This window comes from Colius striatus, chromosome 3 (genome assembly GCF_028858725.1).
Source record: "Colius striatus isolate bColStr4 chromosome 3, bColStr4.1.hap1, whole genome shotgun sequence".
In the NCBI taxonomy this organism is placed as follows: Eukaryota; Metazoa; Chordata; class Aves; order Coliiformes; family Coliidae; genus Colius; species Colius striatus.
Window position 1 is genome coordinate 92,769,903 of NC_084761.1, and position 24,850 is coordinate 92,794,752.

The window sequence follows — 24,850 nt, forward strand, 5'->3', positions numbered from 1 at the left end:
AATGAGGCATCTTTGGTCTTGAAATACTTCATAAAATAATTGTTTAAATGGATCTGACCATAAGCATCATCCAGCCCAATGGCCTGTATCCAACAGCAGCCAAGTACAGGCCAACAATATATGGTATCGCTTATCCTACCAGCCTTTGTGTGTTTTCAGAGTATGGACTTTGAACTGGGTGCAGCTTCTGTGTTGCACTCAAATATATATATACATTCTATGATTCTATGATACACATATATTTATTTTCTTTGCCCAGGAGCCTGTCTAGTGCTCCTTTTGACTCCTGTGAGCTTAGGTCTCTGCACTCTTGTCTGAGAAGTAGGAAAGTTTATTAGATAGGAGATGCATCAGGATGGCGTGACTGGTGCAGTACAGATAAAAAGCGGTACTGGGTGTTTTTTTGGCCGCTGGGGTGACTTACAGATATTTAGGACAGAAACATTGTCATTCTGGGTGTTAAAGAAATCCTGGTGTATTTGATTATAATAGTTAACATTATCCTTGCAGATACACTTTAGAATAGACTAAGTGAATGTACATATATGCATGTATGCAGTCTTAATATCAGGGGATAAATTTGCATAATTATAGCTCATAATTTGTCTGCGTTGCAGCTATTTTTGGAAGTTAAATAATTGCTGATAGGAGGGAGTGGTAATTTATGCCAGGAGAAAATGCTCTTGCCTCATCTTATCATGAGGATGGTGGGTGTAATTCTGAATCTGGTTCTGTTTGCCGCTTCCCTAAAATATTCGTTGCTGCTATCTCTAGTCACGTTTTGGTGACTAAAGAGATTCGTAACAACGTGAGGACTTTCTTAGCAGATGAAATAACCACCATGCAGAAAACTTGTAACATTTATTTAAATAAATAATGGTTTGTAAATGGGAATACAGAAGTACATATTGCAAATAAAGATATTTTGTTTTCAAGGAAATGTCATTTTTAAAATAATTTTTCAGTTCATAGAACGGTAGGGGTTGGAAGGGACCTTTAGAGATCATCTAGTCCAAGCCCCCTGCAGAAACAGGTCCACCTAGATCAGGTCGCATAGGAACATGGCCAGGTGGGTCTTGACGACCTCCAAGGAAGGAGCCTCCACAACCCCTCTGGGCAGCCTGTGCCGGGGCTCCCTCACCTCACAGTGAAATAGTTTTTTCTTATGTTTAAGTGGAACTTTTTGTGTTCCAGCTTCATCCCATTACCCCTTGTCCTGTTGCTAGATACCATCGAAAAAAGGGATGTCCCAACCTCCTGACATCCACCATTTAGATATTTATAAATATTAGTAAGATCCCTCCTCAATCTCCTCTTCTCCAGACTAAACAGCCCCAGTTCCTGCAGCCTTTCCTCGTATGAAGGATGTTCCAGTCCCCTGATCATCTTGGTGGCCCTGTGCTGGACTCTCTCCAGAGGTTCTCTGTCCCTTTTGAACTGATGAGCCCAGAACTGGACACAGGACTCCAGATGAGGCCTCACTAGGTCAGAGGAGACAGGGAGGAAACAAACAGTTGCTGGTAATATGCCAGAGAATAGATTATTCTTAAAGAAAAGCTATCTTGAGTTGCCGTAGTTTGGGAAGACAGCAGTTTATCTAAGCAGAAAGCCATTTTTAAGAAGCCATGTCTGTTTATTGACTTAACAATGTCCTAAAAATGATTAGCTTTAAATGTGGATATGGTCTTTGAACAGATGGATATTATGAGAAAGAGGGAATTGTAACTTCAAATATCTTCCTGTTTATGTGTTTGATGTATTATTAAACGTCATTTGTTTAAGAAAGGAATTCAATTCATAATGGATCTAGTATAAACAAATATTATTTTCATATTACTAAGGCTCTATTTGATTTTTGTTTCATGACTGTTTCAGAATTAAGATTCCATTATTATCTAGAAAGATGGACAGGAAAGACGTCGTATCGTGTGTTTAGCTAAGAAATCCATGGCAGTCTGTAAAGTGGCTCAACATTACAGAGGTAAAATCCTGACTCACTGCAAGTATGAAAGTATGGTTCCAGGAAATGCTGCATATTTTAATATGAAGAAATATTTGGAAGATCTGACAGCACTTCCATCATGTGAAGACTGCCCGAGAGCACAACATATCTGGTACTATAGAGGATTAAAAGTAAGTTTAGGACAGCCTTCGTATGCTGTTGGTATGGCATGATTAGCCTCCAGAGACCAAGAGTACTGAGGAGTTTCAGGAACTAATAATTGTCAACTTTAATAAACAGGATCTCAGTATTTTAAGTTCTTCGTTTAGGAGATGTTTTGTAGCTGTAGAGCCATAACCTCATCAGGTTAATGGGGACCGAGGATGTGCCTAACTGTGTTCTTCCCTGAAGTGAAGTGTTTGCTGTAAGGGCTGCTCCGACTTCCTCCCTGGGGAAGGAGTGACCTCTCCCCTACCTTTACATGAGGTTGGGAAAAGCTCTCCTTGACGAATTTCTCAGTAGTGGAATATATCCAAGCAGGAAAACACTTTCCCACGTGTATAGCTTCAGACCTTTGAGTCCAAAGGGAGTCATTGTATTCTCAAGTTCAAGCAAATACTTAACACTTCCAGTTATTTAGCAGGCACAACATTCTGATATTCAATGTCCACCTATCAAGCAAGACACTTGCCTTTTGTGTATAAGTAAATTTTCTGCCATCCTAAATGTACTAAAAATCTTATTGTACTCCAATAACAACTGCCAAAGTCTGACTGCTGAAGGAATTAATTTGGTATAAATATTCCCCTATGTAGGCAATCTGGTTTTATTACACTTAACACCAAAACCAGCGACATATTTGAAGGACTAAATTACAAAGCAAGGAGAAGTCTAGAAAGTCAGTATTACAGATATGGTAGTGAAATCTCTAGCCACCACTGCAATTATTATTTTTTTTTGTTACTTTCAGTTATGCTTTATAAAACATGTTTATAGACTATGTCAGCAATGTTCTTCCTCAGTTGTTGTTGCAAAGACTATTTTCACAGTTTATCACAAAATGCCAGATTTGCTCAGCATGTAATTTAATCTTATGCTTGGAAGCATCCACATTACTTGGTTATCAGGAAATTATTCTTTAATAAAAATGTATGCTTTGTGATCTATATTTTATTAATTTGGTGAGTCAGTTTATCGATCGCTGCAGATGCCATGAATGTATAATTTGTCACAGTTATTGGTTGCCTGTCAGCACATAGAGTTCTTGGCTCTTGGGGCACCTTAGAAATAAGCCTTTCTTGATCTGCAAAAGAAAAGCTTTCTCCTGTAAATTATCATCAAGACTGGAGTTGATATCAGGTTTATCGCTTCACGGCGTGTATTATTCTGTGTTAGCCAAACACTGTGAACAAATTCATAACGAGGCTTGTTCAGACAAGAGGTTTCAGCAAATATGATTTAGTGATTTTAAATGCTGGGGATGAGGTCAGGAGGAGCACAACATTAGAAAGGGGAGGTACAGATTTTCTCACCGTTTTAGTTTGCTCTAAACTTTGGAGTTATTGGAGTCACTAGACTGGAAACACAAAAGAAAATTCCAAGCTTTTTGTGTCCCCTCTCCTACAGTTTCCTGCTGTGATATACAGCGGTTGTGACTTTTTTTGATTGAAAAGTTAATTTTGATGAGCAAATGTTAGAGAATTTCATAGAATCATAGAATGGTCGGGGTTGGAAGGGACCTTTAGGGATCATCTAGTCCAACCGCCCTGCAGAAGCAGGTTCACCTAGATCAGGTCACACAGGAACATGTCCAGGTGGGTCTTGAAGACCTCCAAGGAAGGAGCCTCCACAACCCCTCTGGGCAGCCTGTGCCAGGGCTCCCTCACCTCAACAGTGAAATAGTTTTTTCTTATGTTTAAATGGAACTTTTTGTGTTCCAGCTTCATCCCATTACCCCTTGTCCTGTTGCTAGCTACTACTGAAAAAAGGGATGTCCCAACCTCCTGACACAAATTTTAAAATACAGGACTGTGCATTCTTTTCAGTTTGTTTTTATAGCAAAGCAGATGTTTATTTCCCCAAATTGTCAGAATTAATAAGAAAATGTACTTGTACTACTACTACTACTACTACTATTTGCTAATAATTATGCAGTGGTGATCAAGCAACTGGATCCCATTGACACTGAGATGCTGGAGAGGATCCAGAGCTGGGCTACTAAGCTAGGAAAGGATTTGGAGCATGTCTCATATGATGAATGGCTGAGGAGTCTGGGGCTGTTTAGCCTGAAGAAGGCTCAGGGGAGACCTTCTCACTCTCTACAACAACCTGAAAATAAGCTGTGGCAAGGTGGGGATCAGTCTGTGATGAGCAATACAACAAGAGGAAATGGCCTGAAGTTGCACCAGGGGACGTTCAGGCTGGATATGAGGAGAAATTTGTTTCCTGAAAGGGTTGTCAAGCATTGGAACAGGCAGCCCAGGGAGGTGCTGGACTCACCATCCCTGGAGGGGTTTGAGACAAGTGGGTGTTTCACTTAGGGAAATGGTCTAGTGGGTGATAGGGCTGGGACAAAGGCTGGACTCGATGATCTTAAAGGTCTCTTCCAGCCAAAACGATTCTGTGATTCTATGACAAGCTTTGCATGCTGAAGTGAAGCCATGTGTTTGAAACATCTGCTGCTTTTGTTTTGGTAACTTTTCAAGCCTGTGTTCAGCACCTGGGGAGCTTGTTCTAGCCATGCACTGAGCTGGTGTATCATTAGGAAACAAGAGGGGCTGAACAGATGCTCTTATGCACCTTAGATGTTTGCTAGAGCAGTTGTTGTGTTTTTCATGTCCTCCTCTTTCTGGACTCTCTAAAATACTTGTATCAGTAGTAGCAGATAGGTGTTGGTTTGTGCAGGGACATCCCTTCACACTCAGCAGACCATGTTGTCTGGGGTGCTCCCAAAGGTTGTCAGTCTGTATGATGTACATTGGTGTGTGGTGTTACCTAAAAAGAGTAAAAAAAAACTACCTCAAAAAATAAAAGGTAAAAGGAAAAAAGTGGGAAGGGAAAAAAGGAGAAAAAATAGGGAAAAAAGAAAAAAGGAGGGGGAAAAAAGATAAAAATAGAAGAGAAAAGGTGAAAAAGGAGCAAAACCAGCGCGCGTGTCAGCGGAGCCGGGCCGAGGCTGCGCGACGGCCCCTCGCCCGTCCCGGAGCACGTTCCCCACCTCCGCGGGGGCGGCGCCGCGCCCGCCCCGCCCCGCCCCGCCGGCGGCAGCGTAAGGAGCCGCGCTGGGGTTGGCGGAGGGCCGGCGGCGGGCGGCCGCCATTGGCTGCGGGCGGGAGGCTCTCCGCCCCGATTGGTCGCGCCCGCCTGCCCCGTATTTTCAGCAGCGGCAGCAGCAGCGGCAGCTTGCGGTGCGCGGCGGCGGCGATGCAAGGTGGGTGCGCGGGTCCGGCCCCGCGCGGGGGCGGCGGTGCCCCCCCCGTGTCCCCGGCCGCCCCCCGGCCTGAGGCCGAACCGGTGGATTTCTGTGTTGCTGGGAAGCATTGCGGTGATGATGATGATGATGGTGGTGGTGGCTTGGTGCCGCTCGAGCGGCGCGCTGGGCGGGGTGCCTGCGCTCCCGGGCTGCGACAGCGCGCAGCGGGCGGGGGCACCGCGGCCACAGGCCGCCCCGGTGCGCCGCCGCCTGCGCCGCGGGGGCTGCGGCCACCGCCTGGCCCCTGCCCGCCAGCGCACTCCTCGCTCCCCGTCTTGGAGGTGGGCAGTGTGGGGTTTGTCTGTGGGCAGGGGAAGGGGCTCTTTGTGCGTGGGCTGTGCGTTGCCCCGCAGGGGGCACGGCGGCCGTCGTGCGGCAGAAGTTTGCCCGGGCAGCGCCGGCGGGACGGGCTCAGAATGCGAGATGCCAACGGCACAGCCCAAGTCGTGCATCTGATTTCCAGTTCCCGGAGCTGTCAGCGCTGCCCGCTAGAACCCTGCCGTGGGGCCACTGGTGCCTCTGTCCCTTGCGCGGATGCTGCGCAGTTCTGGCTGGCCAGGGGCCAGCATCAGCTTTCCCAACGCCGAGTTGCCGCTGCGGGTTTCTCTGGGCTTGAAATTGACATTTGCGTCTGTTTGAATGACAGAAAGTACATCCGAACGAAAAGCTCGGATCCTTCCCATAAGTTATTTCTGTGGAGTCGCTAAGTGTTCAATTAGTGTTTCCTCACCAGCCTGAGATGATAGCTAATTGGAAATGGACGCGGCTATGTGTTGTTAGAGGAACATATTTTGTTTGGTTTAAATTTAAAACAACAAATATGAAGTTAAATACCTTCCATTTTTATCCACTCTTGTAAATCTGTTATATGGTTCAGGGACAAATTTGGCTCTATTTTGTAGCATATTTAATCTCATCTCTTTTTCATGAGGCATTTCACTGTATTTATTACATTATCCTCTGTGTATTTCACTTGGTACAAAACCTGCACCTGTCTTTTCAAGCTCTTGAGTTTTCTAGTGGTTTTCATGGGAAAAGTTGTTTTGTTTTGTTTTCTGATGGAAATCTGATTTAAGACAGAAAGAGCTAAAAGATTTTGCAACTCTCCTCTGTGGTATTTTCTCTTGAGTAACACTGCTGTTAGGATGGGGCTGCATGCCTTCTGAGCCATCTAGTAGTTCCCTAGAAATACACTGTGTAGCATCCCCAGCTGGAGGCAGTACTTGGGACTGTAGTGTATTTGCATGATCAGTTCTGTGATGTAAGTGAACGGTGGAAGTTACAGCTACAAATACCTGATTTCAGCTGGTTAAAATCAGTACCTTAATGTTTCTTTGGAATGAAATCGGCACTGAAAAGGTAAGGTGTACCCTATATAGAAATTTGCATTCAAATCAGTGGTGCTGTCAGTTAAGTTAGTGTAAGCTGTGTGTTTGCTCAGAGGGCTGTTAACCCCTTGTTGTGCATCACAGAGGCAGAAGGATGTTTGTGGGTCCAGGTCTATTGCTAGGCCTAAAACCTTTCTTTTTTTTTTTTTTATTTGGTGCTAACCTGAAGCTGTAGGAAGCAGTGAAGGTTTGTTCAGGGAGTGACTGAAGCATGTCAGCCTGGCCCCACTGAGCAGGAGCAGCCTCTGTGCCTCTGCGGTGCTGCAGCTTCCCGGTTCCTCGCCTCTCTCCCTTGCCCAGGCAGCCTGAGTGCCAGTGTCATCCTTTCTGTGAAAAACAACAGTGAATGGAAACAGCACCTGTTGCACCACCGGTGGTTTGTCAGCCTCTAGGAAAAAACCTGCATAGCTGCAGTTTTCTGATCATCTGCCCAAATCACTTAATTGTCTAAAGTGAGAGATATCCAGGGAGTTTCAATTTATCAATGTGTTATATTCAAATGATTGTGAACACTTGCCTGCCCAAGAAATGTAGAAAGCTTCATATTGAGTATTGTTTTATTATGAAATAAAGACTGTTTATCCTAGTGATGTGTACTTTTAAAATGAAGGCAGCTACAGTTCAGTAACCACCATTTAGGAGTGAAAGTATCCATGCGTACATTTTAGTGTATCTTGATTTCATTACGTAATGGCTTGCATACTTTTCATGTTTTATATAAACTTTCCCAGATCATCCCTAGAAAACAGATAAAATAATGTCTGTGCTCTGCTGATAGCTACTGAGACTTCTTGAGCCTAAATAGGAAAGTCAGATCTAATAGTGTGTAAACAAACTGCAGCCAAGCTGGCAGGCAGTTACCTGCTTGTGATGGGAACAGAAATATGAAAGAGCACGTGAGTACTGCAGAACTGAGTTACCCCTCAGCCCCTCCTGCTTGTTTTCTCACCCAGACAACATGAGGGAGCCCAAGTGATGCCTTTTCATTTCCTTTCACCCAGTACCAGATTGTGTGTCTGATACGGCTCACAGATCCGGTGGCCCTACAGGACTGAAGAAAAGCTTGTGTTTTCTTGCTCTTGCACTTAAGTTAGTACATGTTGGTTAGAAAGTGTTGATTATTACCTGAAAGTGATATGTTATTTAAAGAAAAAGTTTCCAAGTATAAATAGATAGTAAATTATTAACATTTTTCTAAATAACTAAACATTTAAAATAAAAATCAGTCTAGAAAAAAGTAAAACTAATTTTGTTTTGGGATTTTTTGTTTTTCTATTTCCCCCTAGTTATATGGGCTAGGTAATAATTTAGGCTCCAGTATATGCAAGAAGATTCATATGGACACAATGAATCTGCTGTACAGAGTTTACTGAGGAATCATCATCAGTTGCTGCATAAATCATAAATTTATTAAAATCAGTCTCTGAATGTGTCTGAGTCAAAGGATCAGAGTTTTTTAGCTGGTATTGTTCAGTTGTTTTGTTGATGGGTTTTGGGTTTTTTTTTCCTTTATTCTGACCTTATTGGACGGGGAGAGTTTACTTCATTGGTAAGGTGTGAGCAATTATGGACTCTTTTTGGTGGTAGTTTCTGTCTAATAGCCACGAGACTTGCTGTAGCACTGTTCCCTGATAGCAGCAATGTTTACTTCAAATGTATCATTTTCATATTTAAACATATGCAGTGTTAGGTTGGAAAACTTTTAATGACAATTGCAGGGCATGTTTGTTTTGAAATGGTTATGCTGAATGATGGCAGAAAGATTAATTTGTAGCCTTTATAGATCTGTGATCTTTTATATCTGTTATTTAATAGAGCTGTAATGTTATCACGGAGCGCTGCCAGTTCAGTATAAAGTGCAGTGGGTAACATTTTCTGGTGCTAGAGTTGCCCTAAGTGGAGAAATAATTTCAACAGTACAAGGATTTTTATAGCCCTCTCATCACAATTAACTGTGTTTATGAAATATGAATTTACACAACATCTGCCTTTTGGGGCCAACGTTCCTGCCGGAGCCCACTCGCTTTGCAAAGCAGCAGCCTAAAGCATCGTGGCAGGGCAGACTGGAGCCTGCACAGGGGATGGGCAACAGGGCAGGGAAATGATTCACTTGGTGTCTATTGTTGGGAAACTCCTGCAGGAAATGCAGATGTTATAAAGTACAAAGCCTTCTTTCAGTTTCATTTTAGGAAGGGTGACTTGCTTAGGTGCCACACAGTCCCTGACCTCATCTTGTTCTTGGTCTCTGTGCTCTCTGCTCATTCCGCTAATTCCTGAGCTGGCGTGTAGACAAAACAAGGTGGCCAGTGGTGTGGGATTTGGAGTCTGGCACACACTGCTGCAATTTATTTTGGAGGCAGTAGGACTTTATTTCCTGAAGGTTAAGGTAAGCGTTTACAGTGGGATGGCTGAATCCAGCTGGACCTTGCAGGATGTGGGCCTCATCATCAAAGAGATGGGTTGTCTCCTTGAGACCCTCCTCTCCTACACTACTATTTGTTCTCACCCCCTTAATGGAGACTAGGGTGTCAGGCAGACAGGAGGAGCTGACAGATTCTATGTGATTACACCTACCAAATCTATCTCATCACAGACCACCATATCTTTTACTCTTTTATTGTCCTCCAGCACTTGATGTTCTACCTCTTACTCCTCCTGGCAAAGCTCAGAGGTGGTCATTGATGTCTAACTGGTAAAATTTCTGTAAGCATCACAGCAAAGGCAAGTTTAAAGGTGAACAAAGTAGCTTGAGAGCTATCAGTATTCTTTCTTGTTAAGGGATGGTTTTAGGGGGAAAGATGTGCTTTAGGAAAGATGCACTTTCCCACTGAGGGCCAGCTTGGGGCACATGTAGCTTTTCATAGCAGTGAAAAATGGGCCCAATGGTGAGACACTGTGAAAAACCTTAAAAATCATTCTGTACCACCTCTCACACTTGTTGTACCTCACCTATCTTGACTAGTAAATGTTTCAGATCTGGCACTGTCTCTCAGGGCAGAAGCTGTGTAATGTGTAGGGACTCAACCTAGCTGACAAGTGGGGACAATATTCAGTCCATGGAAGTGGTTCTGAAACATTCACAGTACGTGCCATTGGCAGAATGTCCTGCAGATTTTGCAGCACAAGATTAAAAAATGAGTACTCAAACTAGAGGTTGCACAACTTGGAGAGTCTAGTATGATGATTTGGTTGGGTTGTGGAAGTGATCTAAATGCACACTGCTGGTTTTGCCATCCTTGTTCATGGCAGAAGCTGTGTTGTGACGAATAGCAGCAGGCTGTGGTGTTGTTACCTTTACATCTGATTTTTAGAAGATGAGGTGAAAAGAATGCCTTATCTATTGGTTATATCTTGTTGAAGCCATCTGGCAAAACCTCCCTGTTCTCATAGGCAGATATTTAGTCCAGCCTTCTGCTGCTGCCTTCTGAGGCTCTACTGTTAATTGTTCTTGTACTGATATTTGCAGATCGCTAAGATTGCTATGTCAGAGTCAAATATAAGGTGCAGCAGCTAGTTGTTACAGTGGAGATTAGTCGTATTATCTTAGTGGAGTCTCCTTCTTTGGATGTCTTCAAGACCCAGCTGGACATGTTCCTATGTGTCCTCATCTAGGAGAACTTGCTTGTGCAGGGGGGTTGGACTAGATGATCTCTAAAGGTCCCTTCCAACCCCTACCATTCTATGATTCTCTGTTCTAATCTGGTGAAGGAAAGGTTTTAAACTAGTTATATTTTCTTTGTATTATCCTTCTATAAAATGGGAATAATCATCATCATAGAAGGTGCTTTAGGACTTAATGTTTCTGAAGCACTTAGGAATCATAGTTAAAAAATAATTGTCTAGTCAATTGTCTACTTAATAAAATGTAAAAAATAGAAGAATCTGGAGTATATTAGGCTTCACAATACTTTAAATAGATGCATGTAGTTTATTTACCTACTCAGTGAGAACTAACAACCATTGAAAGTAAACAGTTCTTTAGGAGAACAATATTTGCAAAATGATATTATTTAGATCAAGGTTTCTAGTTCAGTAGTTTAAATTACTTCTACATTTCTGATTCAGGCTTTGATTTAAATCGTACTTTGTACTGTTAATGTTCAAAATTTATCATCAACACTGAAGCTGTGAACACAAAAGACATTCTTGGCAAGGCTTCCAGAATGTAATGTCAGTGTATTTCTCTGGAATACTAAAAATTTAGGAAACAAAACCTTCCTCTCTGCATATATGACGTGTGATATCGGGGGGAGGGGGGGAAAAAACCCCAAACAACCTGCAAATGATTGTATTTTAGTCAACAGACTAATGGATGGTTGTTCCAGTGGCTTTAGTGTAGGAATGAAAGGGCTGGGTAGAGGTACTGCCAGCACGTGGTTTTGCAGTCATGGGTCTTTTTAGAATCAGAGGAATATTTATAAAGGTTTTCTTGAATAAATACCATCAATCTCTCATCAAATATGAAAGGAGTGATAATGTTTGCCATTGCTTTTGTTGATTAGGAGTAATACCAAGAAATTGTTCTGCATTACCAGCAGAAATACTGCGGAGTCGAAAGGACTTCCTACAGCTTTTTATTCATTTATTGTTCTGCCTAGCAATTAGATAAACAAAACCTCTTTAGATTGTCTTTATACGTGACAGATTGGGATTTGTTTTTCTCTCCGTTTAGAAAATGAAAGAAAAAGCAACCAACAAGCTGAGATTCTTCAGTCAGGAAGGAATTGCAGACCAAAGTTTCTAGAATTTGCGACTTTCATGCTTGTGTTACTGCAGCTGGGAATGTGAAGGGAAAGGTGTCCCCCTCAGATGAACATTGTGTGTAGCCAGGACTGGGGATCCTCACATGTTTAAAAATGTATGTCCAGAGATGGGTAACAGAGCTGGGAAAAGGGGTCTGGAGCACAAGTCTGAGGAGCAGCTGAAGGAACTAGGGGTGTTTAGTCTGGAGGAGGCTGAAAGGAGGCATGATCATTCTTTACTTGAAAGGAGGTTGTGGTGAGGTGGGGATCAGTGTCTTCTTCCTCGTTACAGGTGACAGGATTTGAGGAAATGGTCTCAGGTTGCACCAGGGGAGGTTTAGATTGGATGTTGGGAAAAGTTTTTTCACCAGAAAGTTTATGAAGCAGTGGAACAGGCTATTGAGGGATGTGGTAGAGCCACCGTCCCTAGAGGTATTCCAAAGCTGTTTAACTGTGGTGCTGAGAGACATGGTTTAGTGGTGGCCATGACAGTGCTGGGTTAACGTTGGACTTGATGCTCTAAAAGGTCTTTATAGTGTAAATGATTCTAAGATTTTATTCTGTGATTTTTTTCAAATCATCTCTGCATCCCAGCAGTTTGACACAATCCTGGTGCAGCCACTGCTGCCTGGTCCTAGGTGCTGGTGATGTTCAAGCAAGTGCTTTGAGAACAATCTTCCATCTTCTTGATCTCTTGGGGATGGTGAAAGAGGATGGACTGCTCACTCTTTTCTTGGTACCCATAAGTGCTCAGTGATTCCTAAAATGAAATGCCTGTGAATTGGGAGCAGAGGTATGGCTCAGGGTAGGAGCTCACTGGCCCTTCACTTGCTTTCAGGAAAGGTTGAAAACAGGGATCTGAGTCACACCTGTTAAAAAACAGCTTTAAATAATGATACTGTAAATTGCAATTTGTATTTTTATCTTTAAGTGGTAAATACCAGTTTGCATACCTAGGTACTGCAGTTACATAAACATTAAAACCCCACCATTAAATTAATCAGTTGAAAAAAGAAAATAAAAGGGGGAAAAATAGCCTGTTGGGCTATTTTTTGTATTTTTTGTTTGATGTACAGATACTTAAACTAGATTTAAACAGTTCTTAGTATTTTGAAACACTCTAATGTTTCTGAATTGTTGAATTGCTGTTTGAATGGTGTAGATTTTGATTGCAGTTTTGTGCTTCCCTATTTTCATTCTTACTGAGAGTATCTCTGTGACCTGATCCAGGCAGACCTGCCTGAGCAGGGAGGTTGGAATAGATGATCTTTGGATGTCTCTTCCAATCTCTAGCATTCTGTGATTCTATGATCTTTAGCTAGAATAACCTCTGAATTGTTACTATGATATATTGGCACTGCACTTTGAAAACCAAGGTCAGTAATTGTATTTCTTCTCCAGAAATAATAATAAAAAAAGCATCATTTTTTGCTGAATTGTTAAAAAATGTTGTTTGGATCATTTTGTGTGGACCCACTTCAGTGACCACAGTATCAGTAGAGGCTTTGTTTAAATGTTTTCTCTTTATTTCTTCCCCCACACTCCCACCCACACATACACCTGTTCATCTAAGCAGTTTGGGCCAGACATTGGTTATTTGGTTGGGCTTTGTGGATTTCCCTCCTCCCTCCCTTCATTCAGTTAACTGCTTGTTGTCAGCAGTTCTGGCACATCCCCTTGTTTGCTGTAGGCTGCCAGTGGAAAAAGAGACTTGTTTCCAATGGCAAAGGGTTAACCTGGCTCAGAGTGAGATTAACTGTTGCAGTAGCTCATGATAAACATCTGTTGCAATATTCCCAGATGAGAACATTGCTTTCCAAAGTATTTACTGCACATTTTGAACCCTTGCACTTTACTTGCAGAGGGTTGGTTTTTTTTTTCCCCTCCTAATTACTAAATTCTTTTGAAAGGACATAAATCCAAAGAATCTTATCTGAGACTTGTGTTTATTTTATGATACGGAGAAGGAAATGTGATTATTGAGTTATTGTTCATGTGCTGGAGCCCCTGAATATTTCTGAGGGGAGCACAGGAGCGTGTGCGTTCCTTAATGAGAGCCAACTGCGGGAGCCGCTGCTGGGAGCGCTGCCATGTGTGTCGGGGCTGCGGCTGCCAGCCTGCCTGCCCTGCAGGCCTCAGCACGCCGGGTGTTTGCCTCCTGCTCTGAATTTGCCAAGATAAGGCTGCTAGGGAAGAGTGGAGTTTTACTTGGACCTGGAACCCAGGGGTGGTGGGTATATAGTTGGAAAGGTTTGGCCAGTGGGACTTGGACTTTACAGTTGAGGAAACCTATTATTTCCTTGGAATCTTTTTTTCATTTCTTTCTTTAAGTTCTGGATTTAGTGCATCAAATAATGACAATTTCTCCTGCAGCTGGCCTTTGAAGTTAAGTCTCCTAGTCTCTTCTTGCTGTAGCTGAGGATCAGGTGCAAGCAAGCAAAACAAGCTTTGGTAGGTTTCCTCAAAACACCAACAGCCTTCTCCCCAACCTGCCTAGACCACAAAACTGACCCATGTTTAGTGTCTCTGGGAACATAACGCTGGAAAGCACCGTGGAATACCATAAATGTGGATATTTCCTAGCAAATCACTTTCCTTTCTGATGCAAATAAGGATGATACTCTTAATAAAATCATGTTCAAAACATTTTCACCTGTATTTCTCAGCAGTGGAAAAAAATCTTGTGCTAAATCCCATGCTTAAGATTTCCTACTGCCGACAAAGAAAATATGAGTCCTTTACATTATGTCCTGATTGTCACCAGAATTAACTCTCTTTGTGTAGTAATCAAATGAATATAGATGACAAAACAGGAGACTTCCACATGACAAGGGTACTTGTAGTAAAATGCAACAGTTTGTATTTCTTGCTGATTTTTGTTAGGTCTAGTGGAAACACTTACCAATAAATCCCTTAAGAACAGCTGTAGAGATGCAGATTGAGTGTGCCTCATCCAATATCCCGTCTCTGACGGTGATCAGCAGCTATCTAGGGAAGGAGACAAGAACAGTGATAAAGTGATAAAATCTAATGTGAGATTTCTTAGTTTAGCAGTTTTATGGCGGTACCAGGATTTTCAGAGTCTGCTTTCTAATCACAATGCTGAAATGACAGATGTGTGGTACTTAACAGGCTCAGCTTTCTCTTAAAGGCTGTGATAATGATAGGAGGATAAAAGGGAAAAAAAAAACCCCTGAAAAGTAATGGATAGTAGGTAAAATAGAGAGAAATAATGGGATAGACTGAGAAAAAGAATAAAAGAAGATATAATTACTGCAGAATATAAAGAAATGGTAGAAAAAATAGTTGGCTTGTTACCAAAGAGGCAAGGGCTTGGCACATAAGCTTGCTGAGATGCTGCTGGAGTGGGTTTTCAGCTATCACCTGTATTGCATCATTTGGACCAGGAGATCGGTAGGACAAAACCAGGACATGGAGAAATAGTTGTCCTAAGCCTGGTTCAAGGCAATAAAGATGGTAGGGGGCAGAAGAATGAAATGCGAGGGAATTGACACATGGGAGTGATGAAGTATTACAGAAACATAGTGTAGCTCTGGATTAATCTTTATTTGTAAATATCTGTTCATTCCTAGTAACAAATAAAGATGTATTGTCTGTGAAGGGAGTACCTCTTGCAGGTTTTCTCTCATGCCTTGTAGCATTACTGTACTTTCCCCAGGCTTTAAGACACCCAGGTTTTTAATACCACCCTGTTTTATGGCAAACCTCTTCCAGATTGCTGCAGTTGTTACTACTAAGACCATCTAAACAGCAACTGAAAAGTGCTTAAAATAACGTAAATAGTAATAAATTATGTTGTCTTTGTGTGGATTAAAAGGTACTTCTAGGATGGACTTGGTCTTTGGTCAGGTTTTATAAAGCAGTAGCGCAAAAGCATGATGAGCCTTACTGGCACACAGATGTCATGGTATTGTACTGTAAATAACACACATGAAGGCATTGTGTCTTGGGTATTGTTGCTTTATCATTCAATTCTTAAAAGCAGATTTTAGGGAGCCTTTACAAAAGTGTGTGGGAAAATTGTTATTGACTGTCTAAAGTGAAATCAGGAATAATACCAACAAGAAGGTGTCACAGCAGATGAGGGGGTGTCACAGCTCCCCACAATAAGTCATATTGCAGGCTTGTATCAAATTCGTGTTTTATTGTATGTATCAAGATGAAGAGAAAATGATGAGTTTTAGGTACAAAAGGGCAAAAACCATGTTGAGTTTAAACCCAGCAAACATAATCCTATGAGCAAAGAGTTTAGTGCAACCAGAATGAAGTGGGTGCTTTATAGTGACCTTATAGAAGGAATTGCTTCATCTGTAGTTGAAGACCAGGCAAAGGAAATGTTTCGGCTCGTAGACAAGGAAGGTGCAAGATCAAAAAACTACAGAGTGTACATTAATAAATGGATATTTTGTTATGCACATATATAGATAATAAGATCAATACTGGTAATTTGTTTGTGTATAAATAATATTCAATTTTAATGTAATTAAAGGAAAAAAAAAATAAGAAACAGTCTCATAACATAGGAACAAGAGGGATTAGGAAACACCATGCGTTTCAGGATTGAGCATTTACCTTTTTAAGAGGATTATAGGAAATTGATCCTTCTCACTTCCCCAGAAGGTTTTTCCCAGCCCAGCATTCTCAAATCCAGGGAGTCTGTGGCTCGTTTTCTCAAGGTGCTTTAGTGATTTACTCCTCCTGGTTACTGTGCCAGCGGTGGACAGGAGGACTAAATTGTGCTTGCTATTTCTGCCAAAGAAGTTTACCTTTTCTGCTGGTTATTGTGCTTCTAAAGAACCTCAGTCTTTGTACACTTCCTATCATTAAATAAAATAAAGTGCAACTTCCCCAGTTGTTACTCTCAGTAGGAAAACAGGAGCTTTGATGAGGGGTATTTAAAATATCTTTTTTCAAACTGTAATAGTCTGGCATGTACTTGTTAGTCTTACTATGTAGCTTCTTTTCTGGAGGCATTCAAAACCCACCTGGATGAGTTCCTGTGTGACCCGCTCTAGGTGGTCCTGCTCTGGCAGGAGGGTTGGATTAGGTGATGTTTTGAGGTCCCTTCCAACCCTTAAGATCCTGTTTTTCTGTGATTAAGAGGTTTATAAAGCTAACAAGTCAACATTTTGCTTCTTCCTCTCCTCCTTGTAACAATGTTTCTTCTGTGTTTGTTTGTTTTTTAAAAGATATCATACAACCAACTTAGAATAAATAAACATTCACCAGCTTGGGTCTGGATGCTATTTAAAACCACACAGAGGAAGCTATTATGGATGATTTTGTATTTTCTCTTCTGATACATATCTCCACATTTGCCTATCAGCTTTCCAAAGTCTCCTCCAAACATCTTGGTGGTTTCATTGACATGGACAGATAATGGATGTGTGTTATTTATTTAACATAAAAGAGAGTTTATCCTTGATTTTCAACCTTCACATCAAGTATTTTACTTTTCCTACGCCTTCATAGATTGACTTTTGAAAGAAACTGCCTCAGAATTGAAGAGGAATTTGATGGCGCATTTGCACATCGCTTTACAGTAACTTTTTACTCTCAGACTTCATTACTTTCCTTTTGTGATTTGTTTAGTAAACTGAAATAGTTCTACACTTCTGTTTCTTTAATGCCTCTTGTGCTGAGCTGTTTTAATGGATCTGTTAGCATTGTTAAAGTATTAACAGAAGAATAATAACTGCTGTGTTGTGATTGTATCGAGTCTAAAAAAAAGGCATTCTCATAAAAGAATAATGAGAGCCTTTTTAGATGCATGAATTATTGTTCTTAGGAAGCAAAATTAAATTACACACAAAAAAGTGCCATTCTGGAGGAGCATAATAATAAAAATCAATAAGCCTTCGATTTAGCCTTTAACTCTGTTGCTCCTCCCCTCCTAAGCCCATTTGTGTTTCTTGAAGGTATGACAGAAATCTGCCCTGTGACATCTGTGCTTTGGTACCTGGGCACGACATGGGGCTGGGAGCCGGCTGGCACTTGTAACAAGGCATTTTATTTTTCAGTTTCTCTCAGCTTTAAATGGCTTTAACCTAATTTAGTCTTAAAAACTGTGACTATAGAGCTAATATTTTATGCAGCATTGAGAGGAACTGGAAGTGCTCTTCATTGCTATGCGAAATGCAGCCGGGGTCTGGTGCAGAATGAACAACACAGAGCTATGCTGTTGAAAATGTGAGTGGTAGTTTATTTTCATTTCTGTCATTAAATATCTTGTTACCATGTATTTGTTTTTGCTCTCTTCTTTCCTGCAGTACGAAAAAAAAAAGGGCAATTAATAGACGTAGGAATTATGCAACTGCTGGAAATTACCTTAAATTGGTGACCTTCGGTTGACCTCTGCAACTGCTGGTGTGAGCCCTGGTATTTTTGTCAGAGCTAAGTTACTACCTCTGCAATCCTCTTCCATTCATCGAATCTTATTCAACTTTTATGCTGAGCTGCTGACTTACAAGCAAAATCCAAATATAGGAATAAATAAACCTCTGTAAAGATCAAGACAGCACATCAGTACACAATAAAGGCACAGAAGGATTTCCCGTGACTTGCTTGAGCATTAGAACTTTGCAGTTCATGTAGCTTAATACAATTTTCTGGATGTTTTTGGTAGCATTTGTTTCCAAATAGGCAAATGAGCTGCAGTTGCAATGATTTGCTTTTTGTGGACCCCTTGATCTGAATGAGAAATACAGAGCAAACTTTAGGTTCATCGTTTATTACGTGAGATTTCAAAGGAACTGTCAGTTTACATTGTAAAACATACAATTTTTTTTTCTCCAGTCTCATGTACCAGCTCCCTGTCATCTTTTATTCTCCCCCATCTGACATCAGTTTGTCTCTTGTCCATTTAAAACTGAAACTTGAAAAACTGCAGTTTTATACTTTATATTATTCTTCTACCCTGGAGCTGTTTTTAGTGTCTTTATTGCAAGTAGACAGATGGTGATATTTGGTTTCCTGTCAGTTTTAATGAATATAGATAGGAGTGATAAGAACATTTGCTTCGTTTAGCAAACTTCCTTTTCTGGCTTTTAATTAATGAAGTGCTCACTGGTGTGCCGCTGCTTTTGTATGTAGTACAGTGAAATCTCACATACGATTCAGCTCGTAGTGTCGGGTAATGAAAAAGAGGATGAAAATAACTCCTCTCAGTATTCTTTAAAGTTTACTTATGCAGAATTTGAGTACTGCAAACATCAGAAATGTAATGTGCTTGTGTGAGCAGCCATAGCAGCATCTTTTGTTTCTTTATGTCTTTTAAAGAAATAGTTTCTTGTTATAAAAAGAAACCAAAGGAAATGGCCTGCGTTTGGGTGTTGCAGTTAACCTTGGGTGAGGTTCAGCTCCGCTTCAGAGCAATTTGCTTCTCAAGCAACTTCTTAATTGAATAAGGTCCCCAGCAAAAAATTGATAAAATGGAAAAGAAAACCTTGTCTTTTCAAGCCTTATTTTTTTTCCTGCATCTTGTAATTTGGAGAGAAGTGGGCTCTTAATCCTAATGTCGATTTTCTTTTCAGGTAGTTTTGATTTCTGTCTTATCTTAGCACACACATTATTTTAGATTCTTCCAAATTAGTTTAGAATCTATTGTTCTTAAGGTCATTTTCCAGTGTTTAACACTGAGAGGTTCTTTTGTTTTCATGTGTATCGTGGTTTTATTACAGATTCAGTGTTGCTGCTTGTAGCCTAAATTAAGTAATTTCTGCCTTGCCATAGCATTTTGAATTCTTTAATGGTAAAAGTAACCATATGTGCATATAAAAAAGTATTTTAGTGGGTAAAGCCTGAATACTGCCTTTAGATGTCAAATCTCTGCTTTAACTTTGTAGCTCTAATGAGTTAAGACCTTACTAGATGGAGGGGAATGATTTCGGGTGAAGGGCAAGAGGGGTGATCACCGGGGAGATGATTTTCTTAAGCATCTGACTATTGCTAATTCTGAAGAAATCAATTTTCAACTTTGCTGTACCTTCATATCCCTGTTTCCCGAGTTAAAATATGGACTCAATTTTGTACTTCTTTTCAGGACTTCTGTTTTGTTGTAACCGTATAAGGATAAGATTCAGTTCCCTGATGGCAAATCTGTGCAGGAAAAAAGTTGGTTTATTTTAGCAAGCTGTTTTAAGAGACTCCAACCAGCCTGTCAGGCAGCAGAAATAGTAGTTATTATATATTATTTCTTGTGTCTTTCTGAAAATGTCACTAAATGCAAACCTTATTCCTCTGGAGATCTCATGTCTCCATGAAATATACCTCTAATTTAAATGAGTTAAAAACGGAGAATGTTTTCTCTGGTGCATTTGGTTGGTGAAGGCAAATAATCAGGTGCTTGTGCTAGTTTGATTCCATGAATAGTATAAGCTCTGCAAACAAGCAGTGACAGAGATTCTTCCTTCCCGAAGGTTGCAAGTAAGAAAACAAAACTGCAAAAGGATGCCCCAAGAACAGCTCATGTTTAAATAAATGTTCACTTTCTGTACTTGCATTTAGTGTCAGTAGGTTAACAGTTCTCTTTTTTTGGTATTGGTTTTTGCAAGACTGACAAAGAAAGACTTGCTAGCCATGTTAGAGAGAAATGATGATCCCTATTGGCAGCTCTAGCACAGTACCTTCTACTTGAGTACCTGGAAAATGCCTCATGCTACAGGAACAAAGCCTGTGTTTCAGATCCCAGGTATATCTGAGTATCCTGTTTTTATGATGAGAGTCCTTTCTTCTGAACTGGAAGCTAACCTTGTTGCAGACAACAGTGCAGAATGCTGGGATTGGTTTTAGTCTATGTTATCATCCTTGCAAAATGTCAGTGTAAACAAAAAGTGCATGGTGGTGCCTCAGAATTTGTAGACAAGAACTTTTTAACATCAGTAGTTACAATATTAAGGCTGTGCTTTTATTTCTGTCTGGTTCCCTGTCATCCTTCAGAAAACAAAACCATGTGTCTTCCCTCTTACAATAAAACAAGGTTTTCTGATGCATCTAAACTGATATTCACCATTGCATTGGACATAAGTATTTGTGAATTTTATATAAAAGGCCATGCTTGAATTAATGTGAGAAAGAAACAGATTTGATTCAGACTGAATAAAGCCTTTTCCCTCTGGAAAGAGACCACAGTCTACATTTGTGGGGTTTATTTTTCTTTAGCATTTGCTTCCTCTTCTCCAAATAATTGTAGTTGCATGATTCTCCTGTTTCAATATTTGCCAAAATCTCCAGCAGTTCTTACCCTCTCATGTCTCCTTCGATCATGAGCCAGAAGGAAAAAGAAAGTCAACTCTGGAAAAGGAAAGCCACAGGGCTCCATTCCCTTCCCACGCCCCATCATTTTCTCTCCACATTTTTGAAGATGTGAAGCAATTTAGATCGGCGTTCTCCATCATTCCTTTTTCCTAACCTGATTCCTCTTCTTGCAGAGAGAAACAAAAAGAAGATACAGAAGAGAAGTTGAAGAAAAAAAAAGGAGAGAAAGAAAAAATAGTGGAGAAAATCAGAAAGAGTTGGCTTTTCTGAGAGGTGTTATCCAGGAAGCAAAATGTGTGGCTTCCCTCCTCTTCCTCCCCCTCCCCCATCTCGTTTTTAGCCCATCCCAGGTAGTGCTATTTTGAGAAAAGTGGATCAAATGAAAGGGCTTAATTAATAGGGACTTCACAGTTGCTGTGAGTATAGGAGAGGGTAGTAAGAATGGATTCAAGGCAGTGTTGGCAGACTCTCAATGAGAAGCTCCCAGCTGAGCCCCAGGTTGCTGTGCCCATCTTCTGCCACAAGACTTCAGGCCGTGCCAGCCAGGTGGGAGCTGGATTAAAATGGGAGTAGAGCAGATGGTGAAGTGCACACATCTAGATTTACCAAATTTAGTACAGGACAGCACGTATTTTTGAGAGCAGCTGGGGAAAGGATGGATCAACCCTTTGAACAGGATCGTAGGGAAACAACCAGTAAAGAACCCCGACCAGAGACGTTGGAAAATGGGACATACCTTTTTTATGTCAAAGATTTTGAGTTCATTAGTAAGGAGTATGTCTTCTGGACCACACATGTCTTCAGTTATTATCCTGCAGTGCTTTGTTTCCTCCAGTTGGTGGTCACATAGCATCAACGAAACTTGTGTGGGTTATGGTGCGTGTGATACAAGGACAGTGATCTATGCTTTTCTGCTGAGAGATTAACTCAATTTTAACATCTGAAGATAAGGAGAAAGAGATAACACATGAAGCTAGTTACAGTTTGAGTATGCTGCTACTGAGGACCTTTTTCATTAACAGCTAGATCTGTGTGAAGAAAAAAGTGAGCTGTAAACCATATAGTGACATTGCTGTAAATACACGCTACCTGCATTCTTCAAATCTGCTTTCTACAGAGTTTACATTTCATTTGCTTTTCGTCTTCTTTTCCCAATGGAGCAAGTTTACTATGAAACAGCCATACTGCACCTTGGTCAGGGCTAGTGTTCTGGGTTTGGATGCTCCTAAAGCCCCAATGGCCCTTTCCAAGGCCTGGCATGTCATCTTCTCTTGATCAAATGGAGCCCATTGGATTAATGTTCCCAACAGCCTATGTCTATGGATTATATACCCCCAACATCACCTGCACATGTTGCCATGAGTGCCTTTTGTGGTATTTTTCAGCTGCAAGGAAACCTTTTACCTTGTTGAAATGGAAGCGCCTGAACAGGAAATTTTTACACCTCCAATGACACATTCAACTTGGCCACCTTGGAATGTCAGTCTGTTGGAGCAGCATGTCCTGGTTTCTGCAGTTTAGAGACTTATAAAGATTTACTTCATCCAACTGGGAACTCTGAGGTCTGGTTGTTCAGAGACCACAGCTGCATCCCGTGCTGGAGTCAGGTTGCTCATGCGTGTAGATGTTGTGCCCATAGAGGAAAGGCACCGTATGGGATGGCTGTTCCCTGATGCAGAGCATGAGTGACACGCCTTGGGAAGATGATGGCTTTTTGTTTGCCTGTGGAAAACTGTAAATTCATGCTGTTAGATCTGCAAATCTGCTTGTGGATACTAAAATACTACGAAGTAGCTGGCTACATACATCTCTTGCTTTAAGCAGTTGAATGCAGAGGATCAAGCCTTTTTCAGTAAACTTTGTCCTGCCATTTTTCCATGAGGGGCTAATTTTATGGTATTGAACTTTTCTCCTTTTCATGGAAAATAAAAGACAGTTCTCTCTGTGGCTATACTTGTGTTGTAATACATTTTAGTTTAGTGACCTGAGATCATTATTCACATGAGTTGAAATATTTTCATGGAATCATAGAATGGTAGGAGTTGGAGGGGACCTTTAGAGATCATCTAGTCCAACCACCATGCAGAAGCAGGTTCACTTAGGTCACATAGGAACATGTCCAGGCGGGACTTGAAGACCTCCAAGGAAGGAGGCTCCACAACCCCTCTGGGCAGCCTGTGCCAGGGCTCCCTCACCTGAACAGTCAAATAGTTTTTTCTTATAAGTGGAACTTTTTGTGTTCCAACTTCATCATTTTGGAATGATTGTTTAAAAAAAAAATAGCCAAAACTACTGTCTGAAGAATTTTGAAGGAAAAAGTGTAATTTATCTGAAAGCAGTAGCTCAGTCATCAGCGGATGTGTTCTGTGCATGTCCACACAGGGACACGTTTGATTGTCTGATAGCCATCAGTAACTGGTATTTTCCTTCATAAAAGACCTTCTTGCTTACTACTGAAGACCTTTTATAATCCATTGTTTCAGAAACAGCGTTCTGAAAAAGTGTTTCAGAAATGTTAGCTTTTGTCAAAGACAAACCTTGGGACATTTAAATTTCTCTAAATTATGATGTCAGTACAAAGGAGATGAATTGGAGCTGAGGGCTGCTCTACAGTTTCACTCTGGTTTACACAAAACGTTTGTGCATCTGTATTTTTTTTCCCCTCCATATGTTGTAAGTGCCATATGGAGAGGTCACTCTATATTTCAGCTAGCAGATGAAGTAAGTGAGTAGCAGGAAACCCGTCTCAAGTACAGCAAATAGTTTTTCAGCAACCTTCCCCCTGCAAGTGCATTTGTCACTTGGTGAACGTTTATGGTGTTGATTATTAATAATAATAATGACTCACGGTATTATAACAAAAAGACATTGGTGTGGGAATTTTTTGTTAAAGGAGAAAAGATTATATGCTGAAGAACAGTTCTGTCTCTAAAAGCCAGAAAGCTTGAAGGTGACTACAGCAAGCAGCCAAATGGTATTGGGTGTCCTTAGTAGACAGAAAATGGAGGCGAGCAACTGTAATTACATCTTTTACGTGCCATGGGGAAAAAAAATCTTGTGTTGTGCATGAGTTGCCAAAACCCAGCTAAATTCAGGGGCTTAAAGTGTGAGATGACGTAAAACAATGAAAGAAAATAGCCAAGTAGTGATATTTGGCAAAGGCTTGATGAGTCACTTTGATCAGGGCCATTGGGAAAACATATAGGAGATGAGTTTAAGGTCATGAGAAAGAATTGTGTTCCTCAGCAGTTTTGGGGTTGTTTGGTTTTTTTTTTTTCAAAGTAGAAGTAGCACAACTTGCATGTGGCCAAAAAGGCCCAGGAAGAATGGGAGACAAATTACTGATGATGCTGTGCTGTGAAGCAGTGGCCTGATGGCATTAGCTGCTGAGACAAATAACTGGAGACCGCTGAAATTTCATAGGCTGATGGAGAGTGAAGTGATACTTACTGAATCCACATTCTGTACCTCTGCAAAATTTAAAATTAGTTTCATCTTGGAGTAACATTGAACTTGAGCTGTCAGCGTAAAGATGATGGAGTTTGCTCAGATGGAGGAATGGGATGGAAAGAGAAAAACATGATGTCAACATCTGAACCTCAGTGGATGCTGGAGAAGGAGGAGGACTCATTTCTGAGAAGGGAGAGATGTCAGAAATAAACAAATAGGAAGGGATAGCCGTGGGAAGGTCTAAAAAAATCAGAAGTGTTTAATACTCTGGAAAGACATGAGGAATTTGAGGAGGGTGAGACTGTTAGAAATGCTTTGGATGAGGGGTTTAGCACTGACCACTGTTTGCCAAGCAAAGGTGGTAGAAACTGGAATGTAGAGCTGGAAATCAAAGTCTGTTCTTCCTTAGAAAGGACTGTTTTATATTTTTAGACCTCTGATGAATTCTTGGTTTGAGAATTGATTGTGATTATTTTCTTTTTCACTCTCTTGTTCAGGCCGAAATTAGAACTTTATGTAACAATAAGAGAGACTTAAGTATATTTCTTAAAGGAGACATTTAATGCTAACACATCAGGAC

At 41.0% G+C, this 24,850-nt stretch overlaps 1 protein-coding gene across 2 annotated transcripts in view; it reads left to right on the forward strand.

Annotated features, from left to right (window-relative positions):
- Nucleotides 1-24,850, forward strand: part of CTBP1 (C-terminal binding protein 1) — a 257,618-nt gene that overhangs the window by 91,550 nt on the left and 141,218 nt on the right. The window contains exon 1 of one of the 2 annotated variants that reach the window (XM_061992285.1): nucleotides 5,292-5,372. The exons of the other annotated variant lie outside the window; for it this stretch is intronic. Coding sequence (XP_061848269.1) covers nucleotides 5,366-5,372 — 7 coding nt within the window. The 5' untranslated portion in view covers nucleotides 5,292-5,365. Of the gene's footprint in view, nucleotides 1-5,291; nucleotides 5,373-24,850 lie in introns of those variants that run through there. 2 annotated transcript variants of the gene reach the window in all.